At 40.0% G+C, this 23,773-nt stretch overlaps 1 protein-coding gene across 1 annotated transcript in view; it reads right to left on the reverse strand.

The window, feature by feature from the left end:
* Positions 1-23,773, reverse strand: part of DNA2 (DNA replication helicase/nuclease 2) — a 46,369-nt gene that overhangs the window by 18,141 nt on the left and 4,455 nt on the right. The window contains exons 4-10 of the mRNA XM_032423753.1: positions 22,164-22,309; positions 17,113-17,244; positions 10,901-11,120; positions 7,842-7,959; positions 6,893-7,058; positions 4,471-4,665; positions 2,074-2,304 (exon numbers count right to left, since the gene is read on the reverse strand). Coding sequence (XP_032279644.1) covers positions 2,074-2,304; positions 4,471-4,665; positions 6,893-7,058; positions 7,842-7,959; positions 10,901-11,120; positions 17,113-17,244; positions 22,164-22,309 — 1,208 coding nt within the window. The remainder of the gene's footprint in view (positions 1-2,073; positions 2,305-4,470; positions 4,666-6,892; positions 7,059-7,841; positions 7,960-10,900; positions 11,121-17,112; positions 17,245-22,163; positions 22,310-23,773) is intronic.

Raw genomic sequence — 23,773 nt, forward strand, 5'->3', positions numbered from 1 at the left:
AGACCAGAAATATGTTTATTTGTCTACCCACAAGATTATAAGCTCCTCAAGGATTTGCAAAGCAGGATACACACTAAATAAATAACTGCAAGCTACTGCAGGAAATCCTAACAGATAAAAGAATTACTGTGGCTCGTATTCCCATATCATGAAATCTAGACTAGGGCTGGCTGTGGCCAAACTAGAATTACTGACTGGTAGAGAACAAGCCTGGACACATCCAGGGCAGTTACCCAGAAGTCACTGCATCCCAATTGCTGCTCTCCATCCATTAAGATACAGCGAGGCATGGCCTGCACTTAAAAGTAAGGAAGGCTGGGAGTGCAGGAAGAGGGGAACGTAGATATTAGTGAGCATGGATAGTAGTCTCAACCACAAATGTTCATATCAACTATTTTATTTATTTAATATTTTTCTTTAAATGAACTCACTTTAACAAAGATAAATATACTTTATGTCGCAACTATAAATGGAAAAAAATGTTTTTTAAAAAGATTTTATTTTTAAGTAATCTCTACACCCAACATGGGGCTCGAATCCACAACCCTGAGATCAAGAGTTGCATGCTTGACTGACTGAGCCAGCCAGGTGCCCCAAAACGGTTCTTTTTAGAAGGAAAAAATGAAATGGTGAGTGCCCAGAGGGCTACAAATAAGCTTCAAGGCTAACGGGATCTAGCCTGCTGCCATTCACGTGTTGGTGAGAGCTAGATAAGATTATGTCCATATTAGCGTTACAAAAACAGAATATACTAAACAAAAGTTGAGCAGTTTGGTAGTTCCTCAAAATGTTAAACTCAAAATTAGTACACGACCCAGCAATTCCATTAGTAGGTATCCACAAAGGAAAATAAAAATATATTCACATAGGGGCGCTTATGGGGGCTCAGATGGTTAAGCATCCAACTCTTGATTTTGGCTCAAGCCATGATCTCCTGGGATGGGTCCTGGGATTAAGCCCATGTTGAGTTCTGTACTCAGCAGGGAATCTGCTTCTCTCTCTCCCTCTGCCCCTCCCCTCACTTGCACTCTCTCACTCTAAAATAAATAAATCTCTCTATATATATATTCACATAAATATGTGTATGTGACTATTTATAGCAACACTAGCCATAACACCCAAAAAGTAGAAACAACCCAAATGTCCATCAGCTGGTGAATGGATGAGCAAAATGTGACCTATCCACATAATGGAATATTATTCAGCCATAAAGAAATAAGGTACTGGGGCACCTGGGTGGCTCAGTCGTTAAACATCTGCCATCGGCTCAGGTCATGATCCCAGGGTCCTGGGATCGAGCCCCGCATCGGGCTCCCTGCTCTGCAAGAAGCCTGTTTCTCCCTCTCCCACTCCCCCTGCTTGTGTTCCCCCTCTCGCTGTCTCTCTCTCTGTCAAATAAATAAAATATAAAAAAAAAAAAGAAAGAAAGAAAGAAAAAAAGAAATAAGGTACTGATAAATGCCAAAACACAGATGAGCCTCAGAAACATTATGCTAAGTAAAAGAAGCTAGCAAAACAAAACAAAACAAAAAAAAAACCATATGGTTCTAGTTATATGAAATACCCAGAAGAGGGGCACCTGGGTGGCCCAGTGGGTTAAGGGTGTGCCTTCGGCTTGGGTCATGATCCCAGGTTCCTGGGATAGGGCCCCACATCGGGCTCCCTGCTCAACAGGAAGTCTGCTTCTTCCTCTCCCTCTGCTCCTCACCCTGCTCCTTCTCTCCCTTATTCACTCTCTCTCTCAAAAAAAAAAGAACAGTATGCTAAGTAAAAAAAAAGCCAGTCACAGAAGACCATATATGATCCCATTTCTATGAAATGTTCAGAATAGGCATATCTACAGAGACAGAAAGGAAAGTGGTGATTGCCTAGAGCAGGGGGAATGAATACCAAAGGGTACAAGGGTTCTTTCTGGGGTGATGAAAATATTCTAAAAGTGATTTTGGTGATGGCTGCACAACTCTTAAGAATATACTAAAAATGATGAATAATGGTTTAAATGAATAAACTGTGTATAGTATGCAATTTACATATCAATAAAGCTGTTACCCCACCAAAGGAACATTTCATTACCTGTCTAATAAACAGGTTACTGATGTCATGTTAATCTCCTTCACATATCCCCTAGACAAAGCAAACAGTGTTCTCTCTTCTCCACTTAAAATAATTCTATCACCTGCCATTAGATTTGTGACAGGAATGTCACCATTTTTACGTTGAAAATTATGTAAATATTGTCCATCACAAACTGTCTTAACACATTCTGTTCTAAGCAGGTTTCCAATGCAGTTGCCACTCTCCTCCCTATGAAACAGAAAGAAAGAGAAAGCTTCCATTTACATCATATATATAAATACTATATTTGCATTTTTCCACAATTTACTTGTTCATCTGGCCCCTGAAAGCTATAATGCTAATACTGAGTCATTCATTTTTACGTTTTCCACAATCTACACTAAAGTGTTAGAAATGCTAAGGAAGGGGCACCCGGGTGGCTCGGTCATTAAGCGTCTGCCTTCAGCTCAGGTCATGATCCCAGGGTCCTGGGATCAAGCCCCACATCAGGCTCCCTGCTCGGCCGGGAGCCTGCTTCTCCCTCTCCCACTCCCCCTGCTCGTGTTCCCTCTCTAGCTCTCTCTCTCTCTGTCAAATAAATAAATAAAATCTTAAAAATAAATAAATAAATAAATAAATAAAAGAAATGCTAAGGAAACATTCTATTAGTTATAAAATAATCTCTCATCAAAAGATCTCTAGACAGGGCGCCTGGGTGGCTCAGTTGGTTAAGCGACTGCCTTCAGCTCAGGTCATGATCCTGGAGTCCCAGGATCGAGTCCCACATCGGGCTCCCTGCTCAGCAGGAAGTCTGCTTCTCCCTCTGATGCTCCCCCCTCTCATGCTCTCTCTGTCTCTATCTCATTCTCTCTCTCAAATAAATAAATAAAATCTTTAAAAAAAAAAAAGATCTCTAGACAAGTGCTAGGGAGCATATCCCCTGTTGCACCCACAGGCTGGGATCTCCAAACAACATGTGTATCAGCACTTTGAACCTTGAATGACACCCCTACTTCTATGCTGATACACATAATATTACAGAAGACAAATGGTAATATTTTTCCTGAACTTAATGTGAAGAAAATAAGTACTTATTTCTTTTGTATTTACAAGAGGATTTATAATTATTGTTATTAAAATAATGGCAAGCAAATTGATAATTCCACTGCTTCTAAGAAATAAGTATTAAGCATTTACAATCTCTCAGGCACTACTATTAAATACAACTTCAGAAGCTTGTTGGCATGTACACTTGATATATTCCCTGTACTTACGTGGTCTATCAAAAACGACTTAAATTTTATCCACTGTAATGATCCCTTGTGTTAAAATTTACTATTAAGGAAATAATGATCCAATTATTTCTAAAGTCACATTAAAATCAATATTCATTCTGGAAAGTTTTAAGTAAGTGGATCAAAAGCAATGAAATACTACAGAAAGAAAAAAACTGGGGTGCCTGGGTGGCTCAGTCAGTTAAGTGGCTGCCTACGGCTCAGGTCATGATCCCAGGACCCTGGAATTGAGTCCCGCATCAGGCTCCCTGCTCAGTGGGGAGTCTGCTTCTCCCTCTCCCCGTGCTGTGCTCTCTCTTGCTCTCTGTCAAATAAATAAATAAAATCCTTAAAAACAAAAAAAGAAAAATACTATGCAAAGATATACAAAATTACTTCTTTATAAGCAACTTGTAAAAAAAAAAAGAACTCTATAGGAAACAAACAGGGTTGCTGGAGGCGAGGTGGGTGGGGGGATGGGGTAACTGGGTGATGAGCATTAAGGAGGGCACTTGATGTAATGAACACTGGGTGCTATAGGCAACTAATGAATCACTAAACTCTACCTTTGAAACTAAAAAATTTTCTAATTTTTAAATTACAAAAAAATTTTTTAAATAAAATAGATCTCACAAAATAAAAGATGGACCAACTTTAGAAAATGTGAATCTGTATCAAAACACTGAAAATATAAACTTTTTAAAGACTAGTATTTAGGGGTGCCTGGGTGGCTCAGTCAGTTAGGCGTCTGCCTTCGGCTCAGGTCATGGTCCCAGGGTCCTGGGATTGAGCCCCACATCGGGCTCTCTGCTCAGCGGCGAGCCTGCTTCTCCCTTTCCCTCTGCCTGCCACTTCCCCTGCTTGTGCGCTCTCTCTCTCTCTGACAAATAAATAAACAAAATCTTAAAAAAAAAAAGTTTAAAAAAAAAGATTTCTCAAGACATATTTAACCTACTGAAAATAAAAATAGTGCTCTACTTAGAAACAATTCCTTGACAGCCATCTAGAGTTGGCATGAATATATGAAATCACACATCTCTGACAGGATATCATGTATACTGTATTTTTCATGAATTCCAAATACCATTCCATTAGGTAATCCAAATTACTTAAGTTTTACTGTATTAGATGGACCACTTACATTTCTGAAGCACGCATTAACCATATATGTTGGTGATTCTTTTTATTATCCTTTGATTGTGACTCCAGGGTTAACATTAGACACCAAAGGCTGAAATACTCCAAGTGTGTAAGCTTTAGATGTTGGGTTTCTTCTTTTATTTTGGGCAGCATGCCAATCGGGACTGAACTGTCATCCATCTGTTGTTCAACAGCTCTAAAGAGATGTATATAAAACATTTTACTGGCTAGCTATAAAAATGAAGTTATTTCTAAAATAAGCATACATACATGATGATCACTGTAACTTATAACCACAGGTCCTAATCTTCTTTAAAAGTCATTTCAACATTTTATAAGCCAAATGGCTTTTTACAAAACGAAATGCTAAAGAAACCGAGTATAGCATTATTTTGCCTTTAAGGACTATAACCCTAATAGCTACTTAAATTTGGTATACTCTAGTTTTCATTACTATAATGGTAGCAAGTCTCGGCTTTTTGTACAACTGCATTTCTCAAAATCACAATATTTGTACATCCAGCTCTGGGCCATTAGAAAGTCAACATAAAAACATGGAGAATTATGTGGAATATCAATTGTGCTTAATACAAAATTTCTGAATTTTTATATAGAAACAATTATGTTATAGGATAGCATACAAAACAGAGAATAAAATAAGATTTCAAAAAATGTGCTTGTACTATAGGCCCAAACTTCCCATAGTTCATTGTCCTCTGCATTAAGAGATCATTTATTTTATATAATACTTTGAGGGCACCTGGGTGGCTCAGATGGTTAAGCGTCTGCCTTCCGCTCAGGTCATGATCCCAGGGTCCTGGGATTGAGTCCCACATCGGGCTCTCTGCTCCTTGGGAGCCTGCTTCTCCCTCTGCCTCTCTCTCTCTGTCTCTCATGAATAAATAAAATCTTTAAAAAAAAAAAAGATACAGACTCTTTGGGGCACCTGAGTGGCTCAGTCGTTAAGCGTCTGCCTTCGGCTCAGGTCATGGTTCCAGGGTCCTGGGAGCCCCACATCGGGCTCCCGGCTCCACGGGAAGCCTGCTTCTCCCTCTCCTACTCCCCCTGCTTGTGTCCCCTCTCTCGCTATGTCTCTCTCTGTCAAATAAATAAATAAAATCTTAAAAAATAACAATAATAATAATACTTTGAAAAGTCCTTTATGGGAATTTTTAGGCTGAACTGGAACTTTGGTCTTGATTTTATCTTATTTCCTTCTCTGTATTTACATCTAACTACTTTTTTGTGTCCTTCAAAACTTTCACTGGCCTATGAAGGTATAAATACAAATGACTGGTCTTAAGACAGCTAATAAACTTCCCACATGTAGAAAAATAGACATATAGGCCCCTGGCTGACTCAGTCAGTGGAGCATGCAATTCTTGATCTTAGGACTGTAAGTTAGAGCCCCATGTTGGGTATGGAGATCACTTAAAAAAAAAATCTTGGGGCGCCTGGGTGGCTCAGTCGGTTACGCTCTGCCTTCAGCTCAGGTCATGATCTCAGGGTCCTGGGATCGAGTCCCACGTTGGGCTCCCTGCTCAGTGGGGAGACTGCTTCTCCCTCTCACCCCTGTTCTCTCTCACTCTCAAATAAATAAAATCTTAAAAAAAGAAGAAAAGAAAAATAAACATATATAAACAGAAAGACAAGTCTGTTGAATCATATCAAACTGTCTGTCTGGAAGAACCAATTTCCTTGCTTTTAACTACACAAGGCATAAAATTAAAATAGTAACTAAGAAATAGAAGAATTCTTAAAGTATCACTTAGAAAAGCTGTATAATATTTAAAATTCCTATACTAGTTCCATTTTTTTTTTTTAAGATTTCTTTATTTTTGGGACACCTGGGTGTCTCAGTTGGTTAAGCATCTGCCTTCAGCTCAGGTCATGATCCCAGGGTCCTAGGATCGAGTCCCGCATTGGGCTCCTTGCTCAGCAGGGAGCCTGCTTCTCCCTCTGTCTGCTGCTCCCCCTGCTTGTGCTCTCTCTCTCTCTGACAAATAAAATAAAAAAAATTTAAAGATTTTTTTATTTTTAAGTTACACTCTACATGGGGTTCAAACTTAAAACCCTGAGATCAAGTCACATGCTCCCCCAAATGAGCCATCCAGATGCCCCTATACTACCCTCTTCTTAACCAGATGCCAGTAAGTCCTAAAATTATTTCATTTCCCCAGAAACTATGTGCATCAAGATTAAAATAACCACTTTTGGAAAAAGTTTAAAAAGCATTCTGTCATTCCCCAAGGAAATATGCTGGTTACAAAATATGAACTGTGTTTTTTTAAATATACCATTCATTTTAAAAATACTACCCACAAAGAAAAATCACTAAAATGAAATCATCAGTGCCAGACCAGACAACAAAGTTAAATCATTTTGAGTTGAGTAAACATAATTTTGGAAGACAATGTTTTTACCTGCTATAAAGAACACAGTTGCCAATTTGTGAACAATATTTACAAGTTTGCTGGTCCTCAATTATTTGTGGCAAAGGAGCAAGTTTTGTCTTCTCCTTTTCAATAGCAGATTTGCTAATACGGTGAAGCAAAGAGAATGCCATCTGGTTTCTTAGCCTTAATAATTCTATGGAAAAAAAAGGTGGGGATGTGTTTAAGAATTAAATTTATTATATATCTTTCTCATGTAAAACTTTCAGATTTAAAAACATAAAATGAACATTCATGTTTCCCAATACACTAGAATAACAACATTTTGGTGTATATTTGCTTAAATTTTTGTTCACTTCATAAGTTCTTTTAAACAACCATATATCTCATAACTAGTAAATATTATGAAGTTGGTATTTTTAGCTAAATGCTATGGATAAATACAGCTATCTAGAATGTCTCAAATATAAGACAGGAAGTTTAAAATAAATGTTTGTATAATAAAATTTTAAAAGGTTAAAGATGTTTTCAACTGTACAGTATATTGTTAAAATTCTTTTTTTAAAAATACCACAACTGGGGCGCCTGCGTGGCTCAGTTGGTTAAGCGACTGCCTTCGGCTCAGGTCATGATCCTGGAGTCCCGGGATCGAGTCCCACATCGGGCTTCCTGCTCAGCGGGGGGTCTGCTTCTCCCTCTGACCCACCCCCCTCTCATGCTCTCTCTCTCTATCTCATTCTCTCTCTCAAATAAATAAATAAATAAATCTTTAAAAAAAAAAAAGTTGGTTAAAAATACCACAACTAAAAATACATAAATAAGTAAGCAAGCAAATAAATAAAACCATAACTACACATTACAACCTATATTAGACCTCACAAGTACAGTGAATGATTTTTAGGTATATATACAGATTACTAAAGGTTAAAGGAAACAAACAAAACCCAGAGAAGGAAATGCAAAGAGAGAACAGCTCGACCTCTTTTATCAAGATGGTTGGCCGGCACAGGGTACATGTGGCCAGTCTTGAGGTAAAGGAGCAGGCCGGCCTCGGGATCAGCTCTCCTCTCTTGGCTCAGCACTGTGTACAGAACAAGCTGTGAAAACATTGGACATTTTGTCAATGAAAACTAACTTTCATATATCCATGCGTGTTTAGCAATCACACATACTGGAATTTTAAAATCAAAAGGTCAGGGCGCTTGGGTGGCTCAGTCGGTTGAGCAACCGACTACTATGGGTTTCGTCTCAGGTCATGATCTGAAGGGTTGTGGGATCCAGCCTCACAACCAGCTCCTCGCTCAGGGGGGAGTCTGCTTGAAAGATGCTCTCCCTCTGCAACCCCCATCATAAGCACACATGCACACCCACGTGCTCTGTCTCTAAAAATGAATAAATAAATCTTTAAAAAAATAAAAAATAAAAATAAAAAAATCAGGGGGCGCCTGCGTGGCTCAGTCGTTAAGCGTCTGCCTTCGGCTCATGATCCCAGGGTCCTGGGATCAAGTCCCGTAATGGGCTCCCTGCTCCGAGGGAAGCCTGCTTCTCCCTCTCCCACTCCCCCTGCTTGTGTTCCCTCTCTTGCTGTCTCTCTCTGTCAAATAAATAAATAAAATCTTTAAAAAAATAAAAAAATAGGGCGCCTGGGTGGCTCAGTTGGTTAAGCGACTGCCTTCGGCTCAGGTCATGATCCTGGAGTCCCGGGATCGAGTCCCACATCAGGCTCCCTGCTCAGCAGGGAGTCTGCTTCTCCCTCTGACCCTCCTCCCTCTCATGCTCTCTGTCTCTCATTCTCTCTCTCGCAAATAAATAAAATATTTAAAAAAAAAAAAAAAAAAAAATTAAAAAATTAAAAAATAAAAAAATAAAAAAATAAATAGAAAATAAATAAATAAATCAAAAGGTCAATTAAGCTATTTCTATTTTGAAAATAACACGAGAGAAATTAATACAGATAACACAATAATTCAATGTCAAATATTTAACTTCTGCAACACGAACACTGTCTATACTTCTCAGTTTTACACAATAAAGAAATACACAGAGGGCGCCTGGGTGGCTCAGTCAGGTAAGCATGTGCCTTTGGCCCAGGTCATAATCTCAGGGTCCTGGTATTGAGCCCCACATCAGGCTCCCTGCTCAATGGGGAGTCTGCTTCTCCCTCTCGCTCTGCCCCTCCTCCTGGCTGTGTTTTTCTCTCATTCTCTCTCTCTCTCAAATAAATGAAATATTTTTAAAAAAATACATAGACTTTTTCTTAGTAAATATTTAGGTGTGTCTCTGTCAAATAAATAAATAAAATCTTTAAAAAAACAAAAAAAAGAGGGAAATTAACCAAACTATATATTCTGAAGTTCACAGTCTTTAGACACTATTTTCCCTGTTTCAAATAATAAATGAACTAAAAAAATAAATAGATAAAAAATAAATAAGTGAACTAAACATTAAAATGCATATTATTTATGTCATAGTTACTGGGACAACTAAATGAGACTAACTCTACAAAGTTCACTGTTTTTTGCAGAGCATAAGTCATTATTAGCTACATTAAATTTATGTGGTGCTCTCCAAAGAAACCATCTAAGACAAGTTAGAAACAGCTGGTTTACAGTTCATGAAACCACCTTAGCAACAATAGCAAGTTACTTAGTCATATACAACCTGCAAACAAGCTAATATGTTTTCCAGGAGATTTCCAAGATTAAAATGTTGAATAATTTATGTCTTTGTTTGTTTTTTAGTAGGCTCCACACCCAGCCTGGAGCCCAGTGTGGGGCCTGAACTCTCGACCATGAGATCAAGACCTGAGCTGAGATTAAGAGCTGGAAGCCTGGGATATCTGGGTGGCTCAGACGTTAAGCATCTGTCTTTGGCTCAGGTCATGATCCCAGGGTCCTGGGATCAAATCCTGCCTGGGGCTCACTCAGCAGGGAGCCTGCTTCTCCTTCTGCCTGCTGTTCCCCCTGCTTGTGCTGTCTGTCTCTCTGACAAATAAATAAAATCTTAAAAAGGAAAAAAAAAAAATGAGTTGGAAGCTTAACCAACTGAGCCACCCAAGTGTCCCTGATTTATGTCTTTAAATCATAAAATTTCAGGGGCACCTGGGTGGCTCAGTTGGTTAAGCATGTGCCACACCAACTCAGGTCATGATCCCAGGGTCCTGGGATCGAGCCTCACCTCGAGCAGGGAGCCTGCTTCTCCCTCTCTGCCTCTACCCTGATGCCCACCCCACCCCGGCTCATGCTCTCTCGCTCTCTCAAATAAATAAATAAATAATACATAAATCATGAAATTCCAAAATACCAAGACCAGTCATTATAATTAACATACCTAGGTAGGAGAAAAGAAAGATTTATGTTAATTACTTTAAGTCACTATAAATAATATGTTTCAGATAATTTTGAAGTACAACAAAAGATTGTTATGTTTACCAAAGAGAAGAAAAGATGAATAAAAACTTGAATTTAACATAATGGTAAGACATGGTTCTATATTTCATTTTAGATAATAATCATTAAAATCAGATTAAGAGTCAAAAATAAAAGAATGGATTTAGACTGATGTTTTCTAAGAGTATGCTATGTTAGATATTACATGAAAACAATAGCTCCATGGTAAATTAAGTTTAGGAAACAATGGGTTTAAACATACCTAAACCAAATCCATATTACTCTGATTTCTCAGAAACTTTAATATGCTACCATGGATCATTAAATCTCCAAATATACTTGGTTTCTTCAACTTTTATCACGAAGGAATTCTTTTTTTAGGAGCATCTGTTTAGTAGTGTGGCAACATAAACTTGGCACCACTGGCTTATGAATCAGCTGTTGTATTTCTTTGCTAGAGAAAACTTTCTGCTGTAGACATGTATACATTTATAAACAATTTGAGTACCCTGGATACATCCCAAATTGAAAAGTACTATACGAAACTTAAACAAAAATCACCCAAATTGAACCAAAATATATAAAGCAGACCTACATTTTTCAGTATACTAAATATTCAGACAATTTTCTTATTAAGACTTATACCCACCTGACTACGGTGTTCAATAGAATTTAATTCTCTGCCAGTTTTAAGTTCCAATGGCATTATCTTATACTTCGTTTTACATCCTCGATGTATTTTCACACCAACTGTGACATCTATTTTGCCTTTCAATCCAAACCTAGGGGACCAAATGCTTTCTTCAATGTCCAATGAGTTTATGACTTCAATATTACACGTTGAATTATTGTTATTACCATCACTTGGCCTAAAAAATTAAACACAAAAATACTTCATTAGAACACTAAGCACAGGGTGCCTGGGTGGCTCAGTTGGTTGGGCGTCTGCCTTCGGCTTGGGTCGTGGTCCTGGAGTCCCAGGATCAAGTCCCACATCGGGCTCCCTGCTCGGCCAGGAGTCTGCTTCTCCCTCTGCCCTTCACCCTGCTTGTGTTCTCTCTCACTCACTTTCTCTCCCTCTCAAATAAATGAATAAAATATTTAAAAAAAAAAAAAAAAGAACACTTAGCACATTTCTCTTTATGCTGTTATTGACTCTACTATACGCAGAGAATGCAGGGATGGGAAACCAACAACATACGTTTACAGCAGTGATTCTCAAAGTGTGGTGCCTAGAGGAGAAGCATCAACATCACCTGGGAACTTGTAATAAAAGCAAATTCTCAGGCCCCACTCCAGACCTACTCAATCAGAAACTCTGCAGGTGAAGCCCAGCAATTTGTCTTACAAGCTCTGCAAGTAGGGGTGCCTGGGTGGCTCAGTCATTAAACATCTGCCTTTAGCTCAGGTCATGATTCCAGGGTCCTGGGATGGAGCCCTGCATCGGGCTCTCTGCTCAGTGGGGAGCCTGCTTCTCCCCCCTCCTCTGCCTGCCACTCTGCCTACTTGTGCTCTCTCTCTGTCAAATAAATAAATAAAATCTCTAAAAATTAATTAATTAAAATAAAAATTGAGATTTAAAAAGCTTAAAAATTCTGACTGTCAGAATACATGATTTAGTTGACTTTGGTTGCTAATTTCATGTTATTTAGATCAGCAGCTATTTCTTAACAAATGAGAATATTTTCTAAGAGAAAAAAAATGACATCTTCAGTGATTCTTTGTTAACCATTTCAGGATGCTTCAAATATAATCTCCAGGAATATATGTATACTTCTGCAACCTCTGAGGAAGACAACAGAGGAATTCAGGGAAGCTACAACTTATCCGAAATTTCTTAAATATTATTCTGTTCTCTTTCTCCAAATGTTATCTAATTGTGTTATATATTTAAATATGCTCCTATGAAATAAAGCAAACTTTATTATTCATAAAATGTCACATGTATACCTAATAGAAGAGAGGTAATGAAACTTTTAACATTGCTAATAAAATTCATTCCCCTAGAAAATGAAGTAATGTGATTTCAGACCTAGATCTGTGGAATAAATGACAGTATTTCAATTTAACTACTATGATTTTAATCAACATAATGCTGTAAAACTCCTTCAAGAACCACCTGATTGAGAATATGGTATTGTGAAGATGAAGAAAATTTACACTTAATTACCTATGGGTGAGAAACGTTGTCTCTCTCTTTTTTTTTTAAGATTTTTATTTATTTGAGGGACGCCTGGGTGGCTCAGTTGGTTAAGAGACTGCCTTCGGCTCAGGTCATGATCCTGGAGTCCCGGGATCGAGTCCCACATCGGGCTCCCTGCTCAGCAGGGCATCTGCTTCTCCCTCTGACCCTCCCCTCTCTCATGTGTGCTCTCTCTCACTCATTCTCTCTCTCTCAAATAAATCTTAAAAAAAAAAAAGATTTTTATTTATTTGACAGAGAGAGCGAGCACAAGGAGGAGGAGCAGCAGAGGGAGAGGGAGAAGCAGAGGGAGAGGGAGAAGCTAGCTCCCCGCTGAACACGACCCAAGCCAAAGGCAGACGCTCAACTAACTGAGCCACCCAGGCGCCCCAGGTTGTCTCTTTAAATGACCTTTAAAGGTCTCATTCTCTGTGCTAAAGTCTAAAGATTTTTTTCTTTAAAGATGGCTATAAACTGCTGCAAAAATGACACAAGCTAAAATACAGAGGAGCGCTTCCTTCACAGAGAGACATATAAGACTCCATTGGAAGTAACTGAAACAAAAAAAAAGCCTTATACCAAGATACAGAGAGGAGAACACTGGGCTGGGAATCAAGAATTGTTACTGTAGACTCAGCCCCACCACTGGTTTTTCGTATAAAACCTGGACTAGTCACACCACTCACTGGATCTCAATTTCCTTATTTGAAATCTAGGAGTTGATCTCAAAAATCCCTTTCAGGTCAAAGACAACTCTGAATCCCACACTTTCCCTGGCTTCCTGATATACTTGTTCCAGGCTACCTAATTCCTTGCTGGTCCATCATCAGCCTCATTCAATGGATTCTACTCCTCTCTCCCTCTGTCCTTACAGAGCCCACTCTTAGCTGCCAGAGTTCCATGCCTCTTCTGTTGCCCTACATGTTCTCTCTAAGCAATGCCCTCCAGGTCTATGTTTTCAACTACCACCAGTAGAGAGTTCTTGGAGGGTTTTAGCCTCCCTGTAACACCAGGACCAATGCATGGAATACCTATATGCTGAATAGGTTAAGTCCATGAATCGATGAGAAAATGGCAGCTTATCACTGCAGAAACAATGAATAAACCTTAACCGAAAGAAAAAAACATGCAGACAAAATGCTAAAACAATTAAACAGTAAAAGAAAAGCTAATATCTGAAACAAGGAAAAGGGATATCCACCACAACTTTAATTCTCAAGCAAATTTAAATTACTCCAAAATAAATAAGGAAGGACCAGAAAGGTGTATAGTGAGGGAGGGTAAACAAGGATAAAGAAATAATTAGGAACAACAGAGAACAAAAATTAAGTTTGTAATTATTACAGAAAATCAATAGAGACCAGAATGACAGAAACACTACAAAACAATGAAACAAATCAGGAGAATGACTACTTAATAAACATTTATCTGTTTATCACAGTGAAGACTAATGCACTGAGACCCACCCCCTATTCTAGACATAGACAATCTGCTCCAAAGAAATAATAAAGAACAAAGCATTTATAAATTAAACCCATTTATTACAGCCTTTTTTTTAAGGGAGGGAGCTACTGGTAAATTTAAGACCACTGCAGAAAAAAAGAATATGAAAAATAAACCCAATTCTAAAAGCACGATAAGCCTCATTTTTTTAAACTACCATTATTAAAATATATATCAAAATCCTGGCAAGCTGACTGTGGTGATGGTTACAGAACTCTACAAATATACTAAAAGTCACTGAGTTGTAAATAATAATAAAATAAATAAAAATAATTAAAATCCAGATACAGGACAGAGGCGCCTGGGTGGCTCAGTCGTTAAGCGTCTGCCTTCGGCTCAGGTCACGATCCCAGGGTGGAATCGAGCCCCGCATCGGGCTCCCTGCTCCGCGGGAAGCCTGCTTCTCCCTCCTCCACTGCCCCTGCTTGTGTTCCCTCTCTCGCTGTGTCTCTCTCTATCAAATAAATAAATAAAATCTTTAAAAAAATAAAAATAAAAAATAAATAAAATCCAGATACAGGACATTTAAACATTGCTAACAACCTTCTAAAATGATTACAAAATTCTCAGAGAATTCTAGCAATATGTAAAAGGTTGTAAAATTTCCAAATATCTTTGATGAAGTAGTCCACTTGGGAGATTTTAACGCCAAGAAATAAGTGTCCCATAGGTCAACCCTTCCACTTGTATACTCTCATTCCTTCTCCCATACTCAAGACATAGCTGACCTTTCCCATCTCTCATGATGACTTCTGCCCTCCCTATGGAATTCTCCCCATTGGCATATGAACACATTATACCTCTCATCTTCAAAACAACAACAAAGCTCTCTTAGCTCCACATAAGCCTCTGGCTACCCTTCCATTTCTATGTGTCCCTCATATAACAAACCCTCACTATAGCTGTCTAACTCCCTGTCTCCAAATCCTCCTCTACCATTCTCCCTTGACATCCTTCTCATCACATTTTCTCCCCTGGAATCACTGCTGCCTTTTCTTTCCCTCACACTCCACATCCAATCCAAAACTACCAGTTCTACCGCTAAAGTCTGACTAAAGTCCAACTGATTCTCATCACTTCCACAACTCTCACTGTGGTCTCAGCCACCAACATCCCTTACTTGGATTCTTGTAAGAGCCTCCAACTTGGTCTCTCTACCTCTGTCCTTATCCTACAACACAGTCTCAAAAGAGCAGCCAGAATGATCCTTTTAAAAGTAAATCTGATCGGGGCGCCTGGCTGGGCTCAGTAACAAGAACTCTCGATCTCGGGGTTGTGAGTTCAAGACCCACGTTGGGTGCAGAGATTACTTAAATAAATAAACATTTATCAATGCAGATCAGTGCAGATCAGTGCAGCACAGAAAGGTTAAGTTACACAGCTAAACTGTGGCAAAACTGGGATTCACATCCAGGCTCAGTATGGTTCTTTCTGAACCACGGAGAACTTGAGACAACAAATTGGTCCAAAGAACTAATTGTTCCCAAGCTTTCTGATGCACAAATCTTAAACAAGTTATTCAGATCACAAAGTGTTCTGAGATAAAATAGTTAAGAATACTGAGGAAAAGTAAAGAAAATTTATATAAATGGAAGCTGTGCCTATTTATTTATTTTATTTATTTATTTTTTAAGATTTTATTTATTTCAGAGAGAGAATGAGAGACAGAGAGCATGAGAGGGAGGAGGGTCAGACGAAGAAGCAGACTCCCCGCTGAGCAGGGAGCCCGATGCGGGGCTCGATCCCAGGACTCCAGGATCATGACCTGAGCCGAAGGCAGTCGCCTAACCAACTGAGCCACCCAGGTGCCCCAGCTGTGCCTATTTAAAGAAAAAGAAAATGTTGCTCACTTAAGGGGAAAAGAAAGAAAAAAAAAGTTTTCTGGGGCGCCTGGGTGGCTCAGTCGTTAAGCATCTGCCTTCGGCTCGGGTCATGATCCCAGGGTCCCGGGATCGAGCCCCGCATCGGGCTCCCTGCTCCGCGGGAGGCCTGCTTCTCCCTCTCCCACTCGCCTTGCTTGTGTTCCCTCTCTCGCTGTGTCTCTCTCTGTAAAATAAATAAATAAAATCTTAAAAAAAAAAAAAAGGAAATTACATCACAACCCTCCCATGCAAGCAAGCTCTCCAGCGGCCTCTTATCTAATCAGAATAGCAGCCAGAGTCCTGACATGGCTTATGAGGCCCCAGGAAAGCTACTTCTGCTCCTTCCTTCCCCACTCTGCTCCCGCCACACTGGCAGGTGTGCATCACCCGAGGGGCTTTTGCCTGGAATGCTCTTCCTGGGGAGAGCTGCGCAGCTACCTCTTTCATCTCCTTCATGCTTCACCTCCACGTCATCTTATTGGAGAGGCCTTTCACAATCATTCAGTGGAAATCATATGTCCCACCACCACTACTACCAACTCCATGTTCCTTCTTAGGTTGTTCTACCCTGCATTTACCACAGTCCGCACCCCCCCCCCTTGTTTACTTGTTCAGTAGTATAGAAGCCCCATGAAGTCAGCTGCTTTCCCCTCCCCCACCCCTGCTATGATAATCCCAGCACCTAGAACATTACCTGGCACATATTAGGCACTCAATAAATATTTGCTGAATGAGTAAACAATGATAGAGAAAAAATGTATTACTTATAAATTTATATGAATGCTTCTTTAAGGGGAAAAACAATAAAATACCAAATGCCAAACCGAGTTAAATGGTTAAACCCAGTATTTGAACAGATAGCACAAATCCACAAGACAATCAACATGTGACACAGTCCATATAGGATAGTAATAGAAATACATACGAAATTAGGACCCCCAGACTATTTACAAATTGGTTATTTTATTTAAAAAACATACTGACAGGAGCACCTGGCTGGCTCAGTCGGTGGAGAATGCGACTCTTGATCTTTGAATTCAAGTCCCACATTGGGTGTAGAGATTACTTCAAAAAAAAAATGTTAAAAACATACTGATATACAAAAATCAGAAGATTTTATTATAACGAAAGTAGAATTTCTATTCATCAGATTATTTTTTGTTCTGGAAAGACACTCAGGACTGTAATTTATAAAATAAGCAAACAAAAAAGCTAGTTGTACTAACTAGACCTTTAAAAAGCTTTAATTCAACGTACAGAATAAAATCCTGATCTGAACATATGAACACCATATAAACAAAATGAGTTTCTTACAGAGAGAGCTGCATCTGGGGGAAGTCACCTGAAGTGTATTTATGCATGAAATCTCCGGCCCATTTAGAAAATGAAGGAAGATACTCCTCTACTTCTTGTTTTATCTCCTCTTGATTCAGATTTAAGCGATACCTGCAAAATAAGAGATTAAACAAGAAAGCATAAATATGAAAAAAGTAAATAAGGACAAAAACATCCAAATAAACAAGTTATCCATCAACTAATTAACGGATGTATAATGCGATGTATACATGGGGCACCTGGCTGCCTCAGCTGGTAGAATGTAGAGTGTGCGACTCTTGATCTCGGAGTCATGGGTTCAAGCCCCACATTGGGGACAGAGTGTACTTTAAATAAAGAAAATCTTTTTTTTTCTAAAGATTTTATTTATTTATTTGACAGAGAGAGACACAGTGAGAGAGGGAACACAAGCAGGGGGAGTGGGAGAGGGAGAAGCAGGCTTCCCGCGGAGCAGGGAGCCCTATGGAGGGCTCGATCCCAGGACCCTGGGATCATGACCTGAGCCGAAGGCAGACGCTTAACCACTGAGCCACCCAGGCGCCCCATAAAATCTTCTTTTTAAATGTGGTGTATACATAGAATGGAATATTATTCAGCCTTAAAACAGAAGAGAGCAGAGGCCTATCAGTCCACCAAAAGAACTGATTCAGCAGAGAAGACAAAATTAGCAACCCTAGCTCTGCCAAGATTGCTTCTCCTGAGCACAGTGGCAACCTCAAGCTGAAAGAGAAGCTGACATTCCTTAGGGGAGCAACTGCTAATACAAGAAAGCCCCAAATGATCATACATTCAGACTACCAGAGGCAAAGGTTATCCTTGCAAAAGGCTGCTTGAAATCTGGCAAAGTCCTTGGCTAGCAGCAACATGCCACACCTTAGCACTTACGCCCCTGACACAGCCATCGGATGTCACCACATGCCAGGCCCCAGCCACCAGGCTGTGTGGCGAGAAGAGGCCTGAAGGCAAGGTGAGCAAGACCAGCTCTGCCCATTGCAGTGGGTGCCCCTGAACCCACGGGGCACACCAGGATGTCCAGGGCCCTGCTCAGCCTGTTCTATGACTAGTGTCTTCATGGTATAAAGCCCATCATATGTACCATGATGTATACTACTTAATCTTACAAAAAGAATCTACACACATCTAACAGGTGAATCCAAGTAAAGAGTATATGGATGCTGTCTGCACTAATCTTGCAACATTCCTCTAAATTTGAAATTATTTCCAAATAAAAAGATTTTTTAAATGTTTTAAGCGCATATATTCTCTGGCCCAACAATTCTACTTCTACGTATTTAACCCAAATATATGCCTCACAGGTATGAAATAAAGGATATATAAAGGTATTTCCTGGTTTTTTTTTTTAAGATTTATTTATTTATTGGAGGTACAGAGAGCAAGAGAGAGTGACCAGAGACAGAAGCAGAGGGAGAGGGAGAGAAAATCTCAAGCAAACTCCACACTGAGCACAGAGCCCAAGGCAGGGCTCAAGCTCACGATCCCAAGATCATGACTTGAGCTGAAATCAAGAGTTGGACGCTCAACCAACTGGGCCACCCAGGGGCCCCTAAAGGTATTTCTTATACAATTGCTAATAAAAGCAAAGATTGAAATACCAGAGGGATACTTAAATAAATTATAATACATTCATACAATGAAATATTATGCCATTATTAATGAAAAATGACAGTTCAGGGGCGCCTGGGTGGCTCAGCCGGTTGAGCATCAGACTCTTGATTTCAGCTCAGGTCATGATCCTGGGATTATGGGATCAAGCCCTGCAACAGGCTCAGCGCTGGGCTGGGTGTGGAGCCTGCTTAAGTTTTTCTCTCTCCCTCTCCTTCTGCCTCTACCACCCCCCACCCACTCTTTCTCTCAAAAAAAAAAAAAAGAGAGTGAGTCAGCTCAGTAAGCACTAATATGGAATGATCACCAAGCTTAACCTTTAAGTGCACAATAATGTGCATAGTATTCTACAATTTACCTAACAAAAAATATATATGTACACATACCCACACACACACTGTCACACATAAACATTTGAAATCTCTGTGTAAGGACATGCAAGAAACTGGTAACAGTGGTTGCCTTTGGGGCACCTGAGCGGCTCAGCTGGTTAAGCGTCTCCCTTCAGCTCAGGTCATGATCCCAGGGTCCTGGGATTGGATTCCTCATCAGGCTCCCTGGGATTGAGTCCCACATTAGGTTCCTTGCTCAGTCGGAAGCCTGCTTCTCTCCTCTGCCTGCCACTCCCCCTGCTTGTGCTCTCTCTCTCTGTCAAATAAATAAAATCTTAAAAAAAAAAAAAAAAAAACACTAGTTGCCTTTGGGAAGAGGAACTAGGTGACGAGGAGGATGCAGGGAGAAAGGACTTACTTTGTACCATATACCCTATTGTACTCTTATAATATGGTATACACAAATTTATAACCTTTTTAGGAATAATTTATTATTTTAAAAAATACCTACACAATTGGGTAATTTTTTCCTAAATAACTTTCTCCAACCATCTTGGAGCCATTCTTCCTTGTCATGATGTCGTTAGGTAAATTCTTCCCAGTGTTTTATTTTTTACAGAGCAGACTCTTTAAAATTTCCAAGCCAGTCCATACTGGTTATTTAATGTCTTCTGCATTTAAATTCTCCTTTATAATTTTAGCCAAGTCACAGCAAAACAACATGTAACAGCCTGGTCTTTCCGGAGATTACTAAGATACTTAAGGTAGGATCTTCAAGCCTAGACTTTTATAGGTATTAACAAGAGGGTAAAGCATAGAAGATAAAAATCTGGGGGCACCTGGGTGGCTCAGTGGGTTAAGCATCCAACTGTTGATTTAGCTCAGGCCTTGATCTCAGGGCTGTGAGTTCAAGCCCCATGGTGCGCTCCACACTGGGTGTGGAGCCTGTATTTATTTATTTTTTTTTATTTTTTTTTTTTTTTTTAAAGATTTTTTTTATTTATTTGACAGAGACACAGCGAGAGAGGGAACACAAGCAGGGGGAGTGGGAGAGGGAGAAGCAGGCTTCCTGCGGAGCAGGGAGCCCGATGCGGGGCTCGATCCCAGGACCCCGGGATCATGACCTGAGCCGAAGGCAGACGCTTAACGACTGAGCCACCCAGGCGCCCCTGGAGCCTGTATTTAAAATAAAATCTGTTCTGGGGCGCCTGGGTGGCTCAGTCATTAAGCGTCTGCCTTCGGCTCAGGTCATGATCCCAGGGTCCTAGAATCGAGCCCCGCATTGGGCTCCCTGCTCTGCAGGAGGCCTGCTTCTCCCTCTCCCACTCCCCCTGCTTGTGTTCCCTCTCTTGCTGTCTCTGTCAAAAAATAAATAAAAATCTTAAAAAAACAAACAAACAAAAAATAGTAAAATAAAATCTGTTCTAAGGACTGTAATAAGATAGAAGGATCGATGAGAGGGTAGAAAAGAACTTTCAACCTGTTGTTTTAGGGCCTGGGAATTTTTTAAAAAGCTTCCACTTGATGGGACGGACGCCTGACTGGTTCAGTCAGTAGAGCATGCAACTCTTGATCTTGGGGTGGTGAGTTTTCATCCCACACATGGGGCAGAGTTTACTTTAAAAAAAAAAAAAAGCGGCACTATGGCTTCCTACTTGCTCACTTTCTTAGACCCTTTAATCTGAAGTAGCAGCTGCTATGTTGTGAGGAGAGGCTCACGTGGCAAGAAACTGAAGCCTCATGACAACAGCCGTGAGTGTATCATCGTGGAGGCAGGTCCTCCCTTCAAAGGACTGCAGCTCCAAATGGGAGACCCTGAGGCTGAACCATCCAGCTAAGCCACCTCTGAATTCCTAACCTACAGAAACTATGAGATAATTGATTACTTGTCATTTTAAGCCACTAAGTTTTTTGTTTGTTTGTTTTTTTAAGCTACTAGGTTTTGATTTGTTTCAGGGCAATGATCAATACAACACACAACAGGTATCACTGTACGTTGATTAGGGTATGGCAAAAAAAAGTTAAAACTCTGAAATGCCAGAAACAAGTGTTGGCAAGGATGTGGGGGGAAAAAAACCCAAAAACCCTCATGTACTGTTGGTGGGAATGCAAACTAGTGCCGCCACTGTGGAAACAGTATGGAGGTTCCTCAAAAAATTAAAAATAGGGGCGCCTAAGTGGCTCAGTCGGCTAAGAGTCTGCCTTCAGCTCAGGTCATGATCCCGGGGTCTTGGGATCAAGCCCCGAGTTGGGCTCCCGGCTCAGCGGGGAGTCTGCGTCTCCCTCTGCCCCTCCCCCCTGCTCCTGCTCTCTCCCTCTCTGTCTTTCTCTCTCTCTCTCAAATAAATAAATATTTTTTAAAAAAATAAAAAAGAAAATGTTTTAGGACAATAGATCATGTCATTAGTAAATCAGTTGTATGGCATTTTGGAACACATATTTTCCACATAAACAGGGAAAGAGAATTACATCTGGGGAAAAATTACAACTAGTTTGGAAATCAAAATTACCCCTAATAAAAATATTTCTGTGAAAAAACATGGTCTGCAACAAGAGTCACAAAGAAACAGCAGAATATGCTGACGCTCTGCATGTAGTCACTCATAAAATGCCAACACTTAGCCATTTGTGGGCTTATGTATATTCTCTCCACTGTCACAAAAAGTCTGCAAAATAGGTATTATCACCTTTTTCAAAATTTTTAAGTAACCTGTTCAATCCTAAAACTGGCAAAGCTAGAATTTAAAACTAGGTCCATCTGACTCCCAAACCCATACAATTTACAGTATGTCACATTTCTAGAAGTAAGCCAAATGTTTTTCACACTCTCAGAGAGCAGCTGAAGAGTCTATTGTGCAGGTGTAAGAATATCCAGATATTTTTAGCTCAAGAGTTTCTATTCTGCAATTTCAGAAGCTCCTCACAGAACTGCAGTGGGGTATTACATCCCTGAATCTGCATTCTAGTATTACTCTGATTTATATTTAATAGTCTAATAACCAAATATCTTATAGATTACAGGAAAGAATGTTCTATAATAAAATAGTACCTACAGTACATCTTGTAACTACTTACATTTCCTTAAGATGCCTTATTTCTTGAACAGTTTGAAAAGCAAATTCTTGTAGCTTTTCTGGGGCAAAGCTATTGCTTATTGCTTTTTGAAATACTTCATGAAGAACTGTACCAATCAGCATTTGGTGTGTGGCTGGATCGGAGCTCTATTAAAAAAAAAAATCATACGTTTTACTACAAGACATATTAACAGACATGATCCCATATTTATTACCTATCCTATTAAACCACCACAGCCAAAGTGCACTGGTGAGACAAATGCCAAAATATTAAACAAATTTTTTTCTAGTTAGTAAAATTATAGATGACTTTCACTTTAAGATTTTTTTTTTTAATTTATTCATTTGAGAGAAAGAGAGAGCACAAGCATGGGGAGAGGCAGAGGGAGAAGCAGACTCCCCACTGAGCAGGGAGCCCGATGCGGGACTCAATCCCAGGACCCTGAGATCATGACCTGAGCCAAAGGCAGACGCTCAACTGACTGAGCCACCCAGGCGCCCAACTTTTACTTTCTTCTATTCAGAATTACCTGATTTTACAAGCATGTTTTTTTTTTTGTTTTTTTTTTTTTTTAGATTTTTTATTTATTTATTTGAGAGAGAGAGAGAGAGAAACAGCATGAGAGGGGAGAGGGTCAGAGGGAGAAGCAGGCTCCCTGCTGAGCCGGGAGCCCGATGTGGGACTCGATCCCAGTACTCTGGGATCATGACCTGAGCCGAAGGCAGTTGCTTAACCAACTGAGCCACCCAGGTGCCCCAAGCATGTTATTTTTTTAAAAATCAGTAATTTCCATTTTGAAATCAATAGAAGTAACCCTATATGAAAAAGTTCAATGTATTCTCAAACGCTTAACATATTCTTTTCTAATTTCACTTTATAATCTACTCAAATAAAACCCAATAAAGCCATAGCTCCTAAATTCATGTAAGTGAAAGATATTACTCAAACAGGGGCGCCTGGGTGGCTCAGTCGTTAAACGTCTGCCTTCAGCTCAGGTCATGATTCCAGGTCCTGGGATCGAGCCCCGCACCGGGCTCCCTGCTCGGCAGGAAGGCTGCTTCTCCCTCTCCCACTCCCTCTGCTTGTATTCCCTCTCTCGCTGTGTCTCTCTCTGTCAAATAAATAAATAAAATCTTTTAATAAATAAATAAAAATTAAAACTACAATTAATTGATAACTAAGACTATTGGAAAATGTCTATTTAGGCATTTTTCCTTCTCTTTTTTTTTCTCTTTGCTCAGCTGTATTTTTGGCTTTCTACATACATATAAATTGTATAATTTAAAAAATACCCCAGGGGCACCTGGGTGGCTCAGTCGTTAAAGCGTCTGCCTTCGGCTCAGGTCATGATCCCAGGGTCCTGGGATCGAGCCCTCCATCAGGCTCCCTGCTCCGCGGGAAGCCTGCTTCTCCCTCTCCCATTCCCCCTGTTTGTGTTCCCTCTTTCACTGTGTCTCTGTCAAATAAATAAATAAAATCTTTTAAGAAAAAAATACCCCGAAAGGAAGAAACTCTTTTAACAAATAAAACCCAGGGGCGCCTGAGTGGCTCAGTCGTTAAGCGTCTGCCTTCGGCTCAGGTCATGATCCCAGGGTCCTGGGATCGAGCCC

Source organism: Phoca vitulina, unplaced genomic scaffold, assembly GCF_004348235.1.
Source record: "Phoca vitulina isolate PV1807 unplaced genomic scaffold, GSC_HSeal_1.0 scaffold29, whole genome shotgun sequence".
In the NCBI taxonomy this organism is placed as follows: domain Eukaryota; kingdom Metazoa; phylum Chordata; class Mammalia; order Carnivora; family Phocidae; genus Phoca; species Phoca vitulina.